The sequence below is a fragment of the Ischnura elegans genome, chromosome 6 (assembly GCF_921293095.1).
Source record: "Ischnura elegans chromosome 6, ioIscEleg1.1, whole genome shotgun sequence".
NCBI classification, from domain to species: domain Eukaryota; kingdom Metazoa; phylum Arthropoda; class Insecta; order Odonata; family Coenagrionidae; genus Ischnura; species Ischnura elegans.
Window position 1 is genome coordinate 95,480,769 of NC_060251.1, and position 14,107 is coordinate 95,494,875.

Here is a 14,107-nt window from a genome sequence, read left to right on the forward strand (position 1 = left end):
TTCTTCCTGTCTCCTCAAAGATCAATTATAGGTCAACAATCTTAGGATTTGTTTTACTCAGCTTTCCATTTTGCTTTCCTGTTTGTTTGCCTTTTCATAGCAACTTATTTCTTCTCTTTTACATCATTTATAACCTGTCCTATGTAACTCATTTGGGGACATCCCTTGCCCTTCTTCCCTTTGTCTTGTCCTTGTATTATTGTTTTCATCAGGCCATCATTCCTCATAAAAACGATTGTATAAGGAATGGTGGAAGAGAAGAAGGGTAAAGGACGGCCCTGAATGAGTTAAATGGGACAGGTTATAAAGAATGTGAAGGAGAAGAAATATGTTCCACAGGACACTCCGTATTTAACTGTGAAAAATTTGTTGGTGGTCTTGTAAAAGGGTTTCACCTTTTATTGCGGCTGGCCGATGTATCACTTCTTAAGTAGTCCATTATTTGCTATAACTTATTATATTATATAGGTATATATTTCAATAAGCGTAAAAATATTTTGTCAAAATTAACCAGTTTAACCTCATCAATTTAAATATAACTGCATATGGATATGTAATGAAATAGCTTTGTAATGTTCTTTATCCTAGTTGCTTCATTTTATTAAAATACCTTCCAAATTTCACGCTAGTACCCCAGGAAGAAGGATAGCACTAAGAGGGTTAAGTGCTTTATATGTAATTTAAGGAGTTTGTAACAGTTAGCTTCCTCAAGCTTTCTGTAATTTACAACTTGAGTTTTTCCCACTCACACCCTACCAGTAGTGGCAATTTGGAGTTGGGGGAGGGGCAAAGTCGCAGGAAAAAGTTTTGGATGGGTCGAATGTAATGTGTCTGGGGATGAAGATGGAATTTTCGTGAAGAGTTTGGGGGGAACCACCCCTTCTCAGCCACCTGATTGTCACCACTGCACTTCTTTCCTCATTTTACCTAGTGGGTGCTCAGGTCTGCCAATTTGCCGGTGTGCATAGAGCTACCCTCGGGGTGGTGTTCTCAGCTACTCCAGCCCTCATGCTACCATTTTTACCTTGGCTACTTGATTTCTCAGTAGGATTTAGTGGTATTATGGTTGGCATGCATCTTTTCATCAGCAGAATCTATCTTTTAAAATTTAAAATTGTTCTTAAAACTACAGTAATGTATAGTAGACGTAGGTATATTCCATTCTCAAACATGGATCAAAAAATTAGTTGACAGAGACAAGGCACTTGTAACAGGCTAGATGCGGAAAGTTTGAAACTTGGAGTTTAACTAAATAAAAATTTCCAAAGCCATTACTAGTCATTTTCATTTTTATTTAGGAGAGAATACTTTAAATCATTGGGTGTATTGAAATGCTCTGAAAACTCTCCTTTGCACTCTGAGCAAGGGAACACTCTGACGTCATGGGACAGAGCAAAGTGAGTTCACAGCACTGAGTATTTGCCATTTTATTGAGCTTTGAAACACCTTGCTCTACTCTGCTGACTACAGAGCAGAAGGGAGGGAAGCTAGTGAGAGTCATGCTGAGTGTCATTGCAATCGGTGCTCTATCACCAAGTTATCATGATGTCATGATCAACTGCTCTCTTTGCAGTGTGTGGCTGAATGCACCCATTGCATCATTTCATAAAATTAACATTTCCTTATATTTTACCATTCAAAAAGGTGAGAATAAAGTTGCTGGATATGAATGACAACCCTCCTGTATTCAATGAACACCTGTATCAAGCATCAATCCTGGAAAACATCCCTCTATCTCCTCCAACACCAATCAAGCAAGTCCAAGCCCAAGATGCGGATGAAGGGATCAACTCGCTCGTCATGTACTCCATAATCTTTGGAAATGAAGGAGGTAATTGTACTTTGTTTTGATGTGTTTCTCTCAATTTTAAGTTCATTTTCTTGCAATAAGTATTCTTTCTGTTGAAATGGATGTTTACAGATTATTTTGTCCTCTTATCTTGAAGATAGTACATACTTACTAGCATAAAGAGTGAAGTGATTGAACAATTTAGCATAGTAAAATGTATAGTATTTATAGCCTAGGTGAATTTTGAACTGGCTTTGGATATCATATTAGCTGGGGATGAGGTAAAATCTTGCTGGCAGGATGGAAAAATTGAAGCTCAACTTTTCTCTCCCACTCTCAGAATATTGCGATACCTTAGTGCCATCAGTGTATAAACTTATAGAATACTGCATTTATAGAAAATTATCCTTGTGCCTGAAGCATCTTCCTTGGTAAAGTCTTTGCATTGATCGTTATGTATCAGGGATAAGTACCCAAAAGGTATCCAGTAAAAGTTTCTCTATGATTTAAATTATCTTTCAACCCCATAGCACTCACAATAAAGGCATATGTGTGATGATGAGACTGAACAATTTTTCCTATGTCTACTTGCAGTGTACAAATCACTTCCAAAAGTGTTGTTTTCAGAAATATTTGTATTATTTCTGAAGCATATTTGAAGTAATTTTGCACTCATTTCATGTTTTCATTGTACCTAGTGGCCCTAACAAACATTTTGCTACATTTGTTTGCTCCAGGTCTATTTCGAATTGACCCACTCTCAGGCATTGTTTACCCAGCGAGGTCTTTGTTGGGGCAAGGAGGTCAGTATCACCTAACAGTTCAAGGAAGAGATAAGAATGGCACTGGAGAATACGCTGACACTGTCAATGTGAACATAACTGTGCTGGATGTAAACCAGAATAAGCCAATTTTCATCATGCCAGAATCTGGAAATGCAACCGTTGAAGTTCCAGAGGTAAAGTGGATAAAGTAAAACTACCCAAATGCAAAGTATCCTTAGTCCTTAATATGAATTACTGTGCTAAGTAAATTGTATTTTTGTAACATTCCAACAGAATGCAGGCCTGGCAAACTACTTGGTCATGACTGTAAAAGCTCGAGACAGCGACCCAGGAGAGAATGGCCGAATCTCTTATCATTTGAAAGTTGGTAATGAAAACACGCAAGAAACAAATGAGTTTGTCATTAGTGCTGACACAGGAGAACTGAGAACAAAGATAATTCTTGACAGAGAAGTGAAGTCAAAGTATGAGGTGAGTTTATGTGTACTTTCTCTGTACTTTTGCATTTTTTTTATAATAATACCATCAGGTGTTTTCCAGCCATTGGTTTTATGTATGTGAAAAATCATCTTATTGTACCTCTCAGTTGAGTGAGTGCTCATGTTTATTGATTTTCTCAGTGATGCAATGGGAAGTTTGGTTTGGATGGACGAGGGCAGAAATCACCCTGAACTAAGCCACGGACAAGTAAATTTTACACATTCCGGGTGGGTAGGCAAATTGAAAGTGGGACCCTTCAATCTGTAACCATTCGCTTGGCTACTGATTGGAGGGTTCCTGACTCAAATCCCAGGTGAAGCCTTATGACACCAGGAAATGTGAAATCCTCAGAGTGCAAGGTTTTCCAGAGAAATTAACTTACCAACCTTTCTCTGAGCGGTTGAAATTTATTTTGTGGCTTAGCCAGGCATGAGTTCTACCCATGGCTATCCAAACCTCTCCCTACTGAGTGAGTGAGTGAGTTAATTCTCAAGATTTGAAAATTTGTGCTTGCTTAAAACTTGTACGAATTGATTGGTGATTGATCTAAATAGAGCTTTTACAAGCTGTTACTTTTTTTCTCTCGATTGGTGATGAATTGATGTCTTTCCTCATTGAAAACAGTTGGTGCTTGTGGCTCAGGATCATGGTTCACCCATTTCATATGAGACATTGAGATTTCTCACAATCCTACTGGTGGACTCAGATGACAACAAACCAGAATTCCCAATGGATGAAACAACAATGCCTTACCGTTTCAAAGTGCCAGAAAATGAGTACAGGGATTGGCCTATAGGTGAGCATGGGTTATCTGCCAAGAAACAAAGTAAATATTGTTGATGTAAGGTTGATATCCATTACTTTGTTAGAATTAATGAAATATCATTGTATCATATGATATGCAGCCAATTGAAGACAAGCTCGTAAACCTAGAACTAAAATATAATAATCTCTAAATATTTCTTCTCTCAAAAAATTTGATTATCTACTTAAAATTGTGGTAACGGTGGATAAATGTTGTTACCAGCTGCTTCTCACCCCTTCTATAATATCTGTAAAAATCAAAAATGTGGTAATTTTTAAGATGGCTCTCCAATGTAAGTTTTTATTTCACCAGCTTAATGAACAATATTTAAACATCAACTAGCCACTTGTGTATGCATATCAGACCTCAGATGCATTATTGCTGCAAGGCAATACAACCTCAGGGGAGGGTGGCTGATTTTTAAAAGGTCCTCACCACTCAGCCTCGATGGTTTATAATAAAGTCCCAAATCCAATAAAATGTACAGTGAGTGATAATACTTTTAAAAATAAGCTAAAAGAACTGCTACTTAAAAAATGCTATCACAGCATTGATGAGTATCTTAATGACAAATTAATATAATTACATATGTATTTAGCTGCTTATCTCTTCTTTGTAATTTATATGTAACTTTTGTATTAACTTTCTTCCTTTTTTGGCTAAATCCGATGTTATACTTGTATAGCCAACAGGAAATTAAATATTAAAAAAAAAGGATGGGAAAAATTTAGCGATACATATTTATGAATAAGAAATAGTACAAAGTTCTCACTGATTGTTTGAATTTTCTTTTGTAGGCCGAGTAGTTGCTATTGATCGAGACGAAGGAAAGTATGCAAAAATTTATTATTATATCATTGCTGGGAATGAAGAGGGGCTGTTCTACATTGATCGAACTGAAGGCATCCTGTACGCTAACACTACATTTGACAGGGAGAAGAGAGATTCTTATGATGTGTACATCAAAGCATCCAATGACCCAGTCTACAATATCTATGCTGTGAGTTTGAGATAATAATTTTTATTTGCAGTCAGAAATTATGCATTTTGATGAGATGCTTTTTATCTCCATGAATTGCATAACCAAATATACCCAAAAACGTGGTATTTTATACCCAATTTTTTTAATTTAAAGCCTTTTTATACTTCTTGTCCAGGAGTTTTTGCTATATTTTTGGATTTTCTTGGTTAATTTTGCCATTCTTGAAGGTAGTACTTGGGTCTCATAGCACCCACTGTAGACACTCTTATAAGTACATGATCTGTTTGTATAAATGCAGCTTTTATATAATTTATTTTATTTTTACTCTTCCATTTTACATCAATTACTGTTATCCTTCAAATGCATAATTGTAATGTTTCACTTAACTTTAAAACTGGTCCAGTGCCTGTAATTAAAGACTTCCTTTGTATCTTACTAATTAGAAGGTAACATTAATGATTTTTCTCTTCTCCGTAGCCTGAGAATGAGTACTTCCCTGGGGCAGGAGAAAGGGAATCAAGTGTGGCTCATGTCCACGTCACCGTTCAGGACAAAAATGACAATGCTCCTGTTTTTGACCGCTCTGACTACTATGCTGGTGAGTGACTTCGTCCTACCCTAAAGGCAATGTAAATATTTCACTCTCCAGGTGGGCATAAGCCCTCCATCACTGATATAGCTGCTGCGCAAGATATCACATTGCAATGCCATTGTAAATGAATTCTTAACATGCTGTAACAGGCCTCCTACTGGTGCACTAAGTATTCACAACCTGTTTTCTTCATTACTTATTTACAACGTAGCTGCAATGCATTCGTAAGGTTACATTGCAAATTGTATAGACATTAGATCATCACTGCCATGGACCTCCATCCACTCTTAAGAATGCTGTTAAAACTTAATGTCATTGTAAAAATTTAATATTTTCAGTGAATGATGAAGTTTAAAAGCCTTTACTTTGAAATAAGGAATTTTTTGCATGAAAAAATATTTCTATGAATTGGTATTCTATATTTTATTGACCATACATATACCTGAAGTGGTTTAGTCTATCAGGACTTAACCATTCCAAATTGCCTTCTATAAAATCAATAATCCTTCCTCTCATTGCAATTCAACTAAGTATTCTGTATTCTCAGAAATTTCAATTGAGGTATTTTATGTTTGTCTACAAATGAAAATGCATTCTTATGCTTCTTATACATGTTATTGATTGAATTTGCATTCCATCTTGATTAGGTATAAATGCAATGGCAAACATCAATGAGTTTGTCGCTAAACTTCGAGCTGTTGACCCAGATAAAGGAGAAAATGGTTCTATCACCTTTTTGATCCTCACATCCAACCTGTACAGGTTTGTATTATATGGAATAAGCTATCATAATGATTCAAAGTCACTCTCTATCGTCTTACATTGTCTTCTTATTTTGTATTTATTATAAGTTTCCTCTCTGTCATATTTTGTGAAATATGTAGTTAATAATAGCATTATTTTTCGGGTATTTAACACCCATTTAAGCGAAAAAATTTTACAGTGAACTGCGATTGAATGACACATTAAAATTTGCATTAGGTAAATGTATATTACATCTTCAAAAAACTTGCTTTTGTGAATGAAATATAATTAAATTAAAAAGAAGAACTTTGTGCTTTCACAATAATATTTATTCACGACCATGGTTTCAACGTCAGACGTCATCATCATTACCTGATGATGACGTCTAACGTTGAAACCATGCTCGTGAATAAATATTAATGTGAAAGCACAAAGTTCTTCTTTTTAATTTAATTATGAATCGCTTTCACCAAGTTACGCCTCAAACAATCAATTTTTTCGAATGAAATATAGATGGAATTAAACTATCTGTTAAGCATAATCTCATAATGAGTGTCTCTTAATCCAGAAGGGAAAAAAACTTACTTTTACAAGCACCCAAAAGCACATAGACAGTTGTATATTGAATTACGTCATTATCACACACTTCTTACTATTATTAAACATTAGATGAAATTGAAGCACTTGATGAAAGCTGTATTTTTTTAGGTATGGTTCAAATGTATCTTCTGGATCAGTGGTGCCATCTCCTTTCAACATCACCTCAGACGGACGATTGGTAACAGCAAATTATGTGACGGAGTACAACCAGGATCGATTTGTGCTGGATGTTGTTGCTCGAGAGACAGCTCCTCCTGAGAGAGAAACGCATGCCAAAGTGCATGTGAGTATTGACGAAATATCTTGCATGAAGTTTTTTTTTTAATTTCCCTATTTTCTCCATAATCTCTTCACAACTGCAGTTGTTTACTTCACTAATATGGTATCCTAGCTGATACAGACCACAAAACCTCTCCTTCACATGCGCATGTCCTCTGGATGTCATGACCAGTGTGTCTCCTTTCGAAGGAGGGTTTTGGAGGTTAAAACCCCCCCTCAGAGCTCAGAGAAATTTTTGAAGTTTAATCCATTTTACTTAATTGGATTGATATCACGAATAGAATAGTGTAAGGATTAATAAAATATCCCTCAGAAGACCGTAAAACTCACCATTTTGAACCGTTTATCTTAAAATTCCGCAATTTAATAATCTCGCACCTATCGCTTATCCTGGTGGGTATTCCATACCATCGCACACCCCGGTATTAGTTGCACCTAAATCTCCCCCAGCCTTAATACCTGTCTGCGCCTCTGCCAAGTAATGACTACCAAGCAGGCTGCACTTATACTCTATTGGTCGAAATCTCTATACCATACAGTGTAAATGCATATTTGCACGCAATTTACCTCCTGTAAAATGTATTTCTTAAAAACTCTCTGAAAATACAAAAAAAATGAGTGTTAGGTAGTGCCAAGAACCAAACTCATTTCCTGCATAAGCAGAAAACATAGTATCATCTCTTTTCAGTGGCGACCTCCTTCAGGAATCACCTTGGATGAAAGCTGCATCTTTGCTCTCTGGTCCCAATGTGTCCTACCATAATGTGCAATTAACAATTTGAAATGAGTAAATTTGATGCAGTCGGTGTTATTGCTTGTAGTGATATATACATGGTGATGTCAAAGTTAATTTTGTCAAATTAAAATTATTTTTACTTAGGACAATTTGGCCAAATCACACCAAAAATCATCAGTTTCGTTCTTTTTTCTGTGTAACTGCTTTTCCCTCTATATCCATTCTTGAATTTGCTCCGTTTTTGTTTCAGATCTGGATCTATGAGCCAGAGCAACTCATTCGCGTCATTCTGTCCCGACCACCTGAGGAGGTGAACCAGGAGAAGGATGAAATTGTATCTGAGCTGTCAAATGCCACTCAGAGTCAGGTGGTCATTGATGACATCCGCTACCATGTTGACTCCTCTGGTCAAATTCGAAGGGATTGGTACGTTCTTGTCAAATAATTAGACTTAACCCTTATTTCTCTAACTTGCTGTTCCCACCTCAGGCTTCATCTGAATTTAATTTTTTACCATTTAAGTGCCACGGTCATTCACAGTAATGCTGGAAAATTTTGTTCAAGTGCAGGCATTTCCCAGAGTGACTCTTGTTTTGAAAGCTATATTAATGCAAATAAAATTAAATTATTCAAATTTTCATGCATAATTTAATTTTTATAAATGACAGTTTAAATGAAGAATGTTTTTTATGTCCAGAATTTGTGCAAAAAACCTAAAATCTGGGTTATATCCTATTTCCATTGAAACATCCTCCAAATATTGGCGAAATATTATTGAGTGCAGGCATGAGCATTAGAAAATTGGATTTTATTATTTTCAGGTGTGACATGTACCTGCATGTAGTTGATGGTAAAACCCAAAACATTGCTCCCATTCCTGATGTCCTGAAAGTGATTGACGCAAAGTATGATTTCCTCAAGGACAAATATGCTGGATTTGCAATAGAAAATGTTGTGGTAAGTTCAGTTCAGTGGGATATTTGCTATGAGTTGATTGAGAACTGGGATGCAGTGTATCTTCAAATACAGTCGCCACTTTTTTGCCCAAAATCTCCATGAGAAAATAGATGGGAGCGTATATTCTAGCTCAAGTGATTTGAATGACTAATCAGGCTACTTGAACATCTACGTCAAGGTACACCTAACTATATTAAAATGAGGACGATGTAATCCATTGCCATTCCATTTATTTTGAAGTTACCGAAGACGAATTATTGTGACCTCATTGAAAACCAGAGTCTAATTTTGTCATGTTCAGTTTGCAATCTACCGATTTCGAAGGTATGATATCAGTAATTCAAAGAGTACACTTTGTGTTCATGACAATTCTTTTGTTTCTGTAATATAAGAATTTCCATTGGTGAAGTAGGTACTTATGAAACTTTTTGAAATACTCTAAACAGTAAAATTAAATCAGAAAGTCAACTTTCAATTATCATTATTTTTAATATTTTTCTTAATCCCAAGGACCATTTTCTTCATTTCCCAGTCCATGCCTCTGCTACTGGCTTCATTAGAAACATATGCCATCATTGTTTTAAGTTACCTTTTGCTATCAATCCCAAACTAACGGAGGCTTTCTCCTTCTGCTAAATTATTTATGGAGAGAAAACTCTCCTATTCCTGGCTTTGGTATGATGGCTTAGTGGATCAGTTGTTGTTTAGCAATGGTTCTCTATATGATATGTGGTGTTTGTTTTTTTAATACCTGTGTTAACTGATTCTATGAGTTTCTAGTATCAAGAGCACGGTGAGAAGACATTTGCGCATGCACTTCTCTGAAATGTTTCATTACCAAGAAAATTTAGGCCAGGACTATGTCAAATCTGATTCTATTGAAGTAGTAGAATTAAGCTCTTGGAATTTTGTTCAGAAAAACTCTATTTAACAATAACTGTGCAATTCATTGATACTGTGGTATCTTATGGTTTTGGATGCCCTTCGAAACTGGTATGGTGCTGAGACAAATGAAAAACAGCTACTTTTCTCACCTTACCTACATAAAATTAACCTTTAATTATAGAGGCGACAAGAATGTCTCTTTGTGTCTGTAAATCTGGCTATCAATTTATTCAATTGCACCATATGAGCACAAAAATTTTGAACATCAAGTGCTAAGGCTGGCTTTGCACTGGAGATTTTTGTCTACAAGTCTAGCCTCAAAAATTAGGGGAGGGCTGTAATCAGTGGGGTGGGTTATTTGAAGAGGGACTATTCAGAGCAATACTGTGCTCCTATATTAAATATTTTGGTGCACACAACAAGTTCCTATGAGCCTCAATAGGTGCATTCCCAGGGTTTATTTTTAGTTGGTCCTTTTTTAATCAAAATTTAAAAAAATTTCAACTTCTTGGACATTCATGTATTTCAAATTTCTCTCTACAGCCTGCTTTCGTTGGAATTAGAGAGGAATCATTTGATCCTGCGTTAGCAGCTCTAATAGCTTTGGTAATTGTTCTTTTTGTGGGCCTGATTACCTTCCTGGTTGTCTGCTGCTGCTTAAGACATTGGTAAGTTTTGTCTGTCATTATTCTCATGTCGTTGTTTTATCACTCATTATCTGTTTTGGGTTTGTGTTCTGTCTGTCTATGCCAGCAGAGCTATTCTGCTAAACGGGTCAATCCATTGGCCAGCCATAATTTTCGTATGGCCTGGCCCAAAATTACGGCCTATACCAATTTCACTCCAGAGGGGCCATATCGTATGGTCCAAACAAAAGTCTTAATGCCCTTTCTGCAGGCGAGTATGAAAATTATAATTGGTGCTATAAGTTTGGTTCACTTTTTCAAACATTGGTCATTTTTTTAGAAGGTAGTTTGTTCCAACGTGGAGATAAAATTAATTTTATGGGCCTTAAACGAAATGGACTCCTGTTAAAGGATAAATTAGGATTTTTCTTATGATACTGGTCTGGCAGCAGACGCTGGAGAGCTTCGGAAAAAGTGAAGAGTAAAAATCACGGACGAGAAGAAGCTGAAGAAATTTTCACATGATTTGTACCGTACAGTAATTTGTATAATATATTCGTGAATTCTGCATGTAATGAATAAAGTGAGGACATGTGATCCCCTTGTAGTTCTAACCCCCTTTCTCTCCTTCCAATGGTGTAACTATTGTCTCATAGGTGCAATCAGTTAGGCCCAAAAGCCTTAGAAATCCAACCAATGCCTGATACTTTAGGTATCTGTATAAAATTATAGCATTAATTTGAAATTACCATTTTTTCCTTGATTTGTGGATGGTATTTCTCCTGCATGCATCAACTTACTGAAGATTGCATCACTGACAAAAAAAATTCTTGCCCCACGTGTCTTTGATATCCTCCCTTGTGTACCAAAATGCAACGAGAACCTTAAATATAAAACATTTCTGAGTGGATATTTCAAGTTATCTACAGCTTTTGGAGCAAATAAGCAAGAAATCTGTTAGCAAATGTAGCACAGAAAGCAAATAAAAGCCCCTTCCTCTGTTCACTTCAACGGAGCATCCATTTAAAAAGTATTCATAACTTTTTAACTAGGTTCCATTTAAAAAGTATTCATAACTTTTTAATAAGCAAATGCTAATTCCATTCACTATCTGGGGTGCTGACTTACAAAAAATATTGGGGGGCCCAAACCGGGGATCTTGCCCCAGAAAATATTATAAGTAGTGAGTTTTAAGTTTTTTAAGCATTTTAGAAGAGTCATATGATCAACATTAGAGCCCTGATAACTATAATCTCAGTATCTGGACACTAAGGGGAAAATCAGCTAGCCTGACACATTTTTTCCTCACACCCATAACAAATTTTTGAGGGGGCCGGGGCCCCCTCAAGCCCCATGGAGTCGGTGCCACTGTTCACTATCTCCGCTTTCAAGGTAAGAAACAATTTCTTTTCACGCGCGGAAATAATTAATGAAAATATTATCATCATATGCGAATGGATTACACGTATCCCTTATACTCCTCCTTTCCAGATGAAATCAAGGTCTTTCTTTTATATATCTAGCCAATTCCTGTTGAATCCGCATGTGCTCCTGCACAGTAGTCATATATTTCTTGAAACAATCGCTATGTAATCGAGTGCACTTCGTAAATTTCTTTTATAACTCCTTAGGCGAGCAATGTTATTTCGTATGGCCCGTGTTATGACGGCTTCCTAGGCAGGCCGTAGTATTACGGTCTTTAGGCCATAGCTACCGCCCAACATATGGCCTTTCGCTCAGAGTAGAATCGCTCAAAGCCATACGTATGTCTTGAGGCCGTAGTTATGGTCGATTTCGACTTATGGCCTGGCCATACAATCAGTGGAATAGCCCTGCTGATCATCTTTGTGGCAATAGTTTCTTGGAACACTCTAAATTGGTTATTATTAAATGTAATGAAAATTTATTGGCCCCATTGGTCTACAGAAAGGCATTAGACAAGTCAAGAATAGTTTACTGAAAATGTAGGAATTATCAAAACATGCATGCATGCATTACATACAATATTATTTATTATACATACAATCTTCAATTGATTTAAGCTCAGTCAGAGCAAAGAACATTTTTAAGGCTTTCTAAGTACCATCGTAGCATAAATTTATGTAAAATATGCTTGCAATGAAATATCATATAAAAATGAGTATTTGTAATGTTTTAGAATGTAATTTAAGTGGGTACTCTGATAGTAAATAACAAACATGCATAATGTCACACTGGAATCATAATTTCTTCGTCTTGCTTTTATATTTGTGTTGATTATATTTGTTTTTTGTCTATTTTCAGGGTGATTACATCTCCAAGTGACTTGAAGAAAAAAGAAGCTCTCATCAAGAAAGAGATGATTGATGAATTGAACACAACTGAAAACCCTCTTTGGATTGAGCAGTGAGTATCTTGGAAGTACATGGTATAATGTTGAGGATATACTTATAACCCTGCTGATCATCTTTTTGACAGTATAGTTTCTTGGAACACTCTAAATTGGTTATTATTAAATGTAATGAAAATTTATTGGCCACATTGGTCTACAGAAAGGCATTAGGTGAGTCAAGAATAGTTCACTGGAAATGCAGGAATTATTGATGGATACCCTATGGATACCTATATGGTGGGAAATAGGCCTAAAATTAACAGGAGATGGGGATTAATTTGATGTGACTCCCTTAATTTATCTGCAACATGGCCCACGAGCCATCAAAATGTATGTGTTAGGACACCAGCCATTTAATAATAGAGAAAAGAAGCTGCACATTGGATATATTTGGCTACTGAGTTCTACTTACATATTTGTAAGCAAGGAAGGGCTTACAAATATGTAATGAAAATTTATTCCAACGTATTCCAGTGCCCTTACTTATTGAAATCCTTTCTTGTCTGGGTGAAATACGAATTCCTACTGCTATCCATTCAGCAGTAACCACTCTTTATTTTGTCCTTTCTGTTGTAAGTAGAAATATGGTGCTACTCTTTGATGATTTCTCCCAATCACTCTGAAAGATACTGGTACTAATTGGCTCAACCAATCTAAGCCTAGCAAATTGCTTCTGTGCCTGTATAGTGGCTGTCAGCCGAATTCATGTAGAACTTAAAAGATCTCCTTCATGTATGATAACTGAAGTGGTATTAATGCCACTGGTCAAGAAGTATAATACTGTAAGACATTATTATAAAAAATAGGAGAATATTTAATTTTTTGGTACTTATTGGGAATAATTTATGTACTTGGAATTTGGTTGCACCTTACTATAATCTATAATATAGTTTTGAAAAATCGCATATCCTATATTTTATCAAACTGTGAACTAAAACTGATAACAGTCTTTAGTGGTGAAAAATTATGTATCATATTTTTTCCGAAATAGGAAACTTAAATTGTATGAAGAGCAGGAGTTGACGATGCAAGTATTCAGTGAACCTGATCAGTCCGGAGGAATTGGAATTCCTCCAAATGATGAGGGAATCCATAGGAGAGACAGCGTTGACTTCTCTCAGGTAATTTCCTTCTCTTGTCTATATCTATTTCTACAATTTTGTAATGAGGGTATATCATTATTAAAAGGTTATACATAGCAAGTGAACTAATTAAATCATTATATAAATATATCATAATTCTTCTTATCACAAAAGTTGGATGGAGTAATGCTATGAGTATAAGGATACCTCCACTGCAAAAACGCTCAACAATCGCCCACCGAATCAAATCCGCTCACCTAGTAGCCCAACAATACGAATCCTCTCAGCTGGCAGTGTCAGGAGCATAAACGCTCATCTCCTATCCTCCAAGCTTGGAGGTGAGCGTTTATGCTCCAGATACTCATGCCGGCTGAGCGGATTCGTATTGTTGGGC

At 36.2% G+C, this 14,107-nt stretch overlaps 1 protein-coding gene across 2 annotated transcripts in view; it reads left to right on the top strand.

Moving 5' to 3' along the window:
• LOC124161207 (cadherin-87A-like) overlaps positions 1 to 14,107 on the top strand; it is a 1,373,415-nt gene that overhangs the window by 1,354,364 nt on the left and 4,944 nt on the right. For both annotated transcript variants that reach the window (XM_046537469.1, XM_046537470.1), the window contains 13 exons: positions 1,645 to 1,831; positions 2,527 to 2,747; positions 2,848 to 3,045; positions 3,679 to 3,850; positions 4,657 to 4,859; positions 5,319 to 5,439; positions 6,081 to 6,195; positions 6,886 to 7,060; positions 8,043 to 8,218; positions 8,614 to 8,749; positions 10,178 to 10,302; positions 12,544 to 12,645; positions 13,623 to 13,752. In XM_046537469.1, coding sequence (XP_046393425.1) covers positions 1,645 to 1,831; positions 2,527 to 2,747; positions 2,848 to 3,045; positions 3,679 to 3,850; positions 4,657 to 4,859; positions 5,319 to 5,439; positions 6,081 to 6,195; positions 6,886 to 7,060; positions 8,043 to 8,218; positions 8,614 to 8,749; positions 10,178 to 10,302; positions 12,544 to 12,645; positions 13,623 to 13,752 — 2,061 coding nt within the window. The remainder of the gene's footprint in view (positions 1 to 1,644; positions 1,832 to 2,526; positions 2,748 to 2,847; positions 3,046 to 3,678; positions 3,851 to 4,656; positions 4,860 to 5,318; positions 5,440 to 6,080; positions 6,196 to 6,885; positions 7,061 to 8,042; positions 8,219 to 8,613; positions 8,750 to 10,177; positions 10,303 to 12,543; positions 12,646 to 13,622; positions 13,753 to 14,107) is intronic.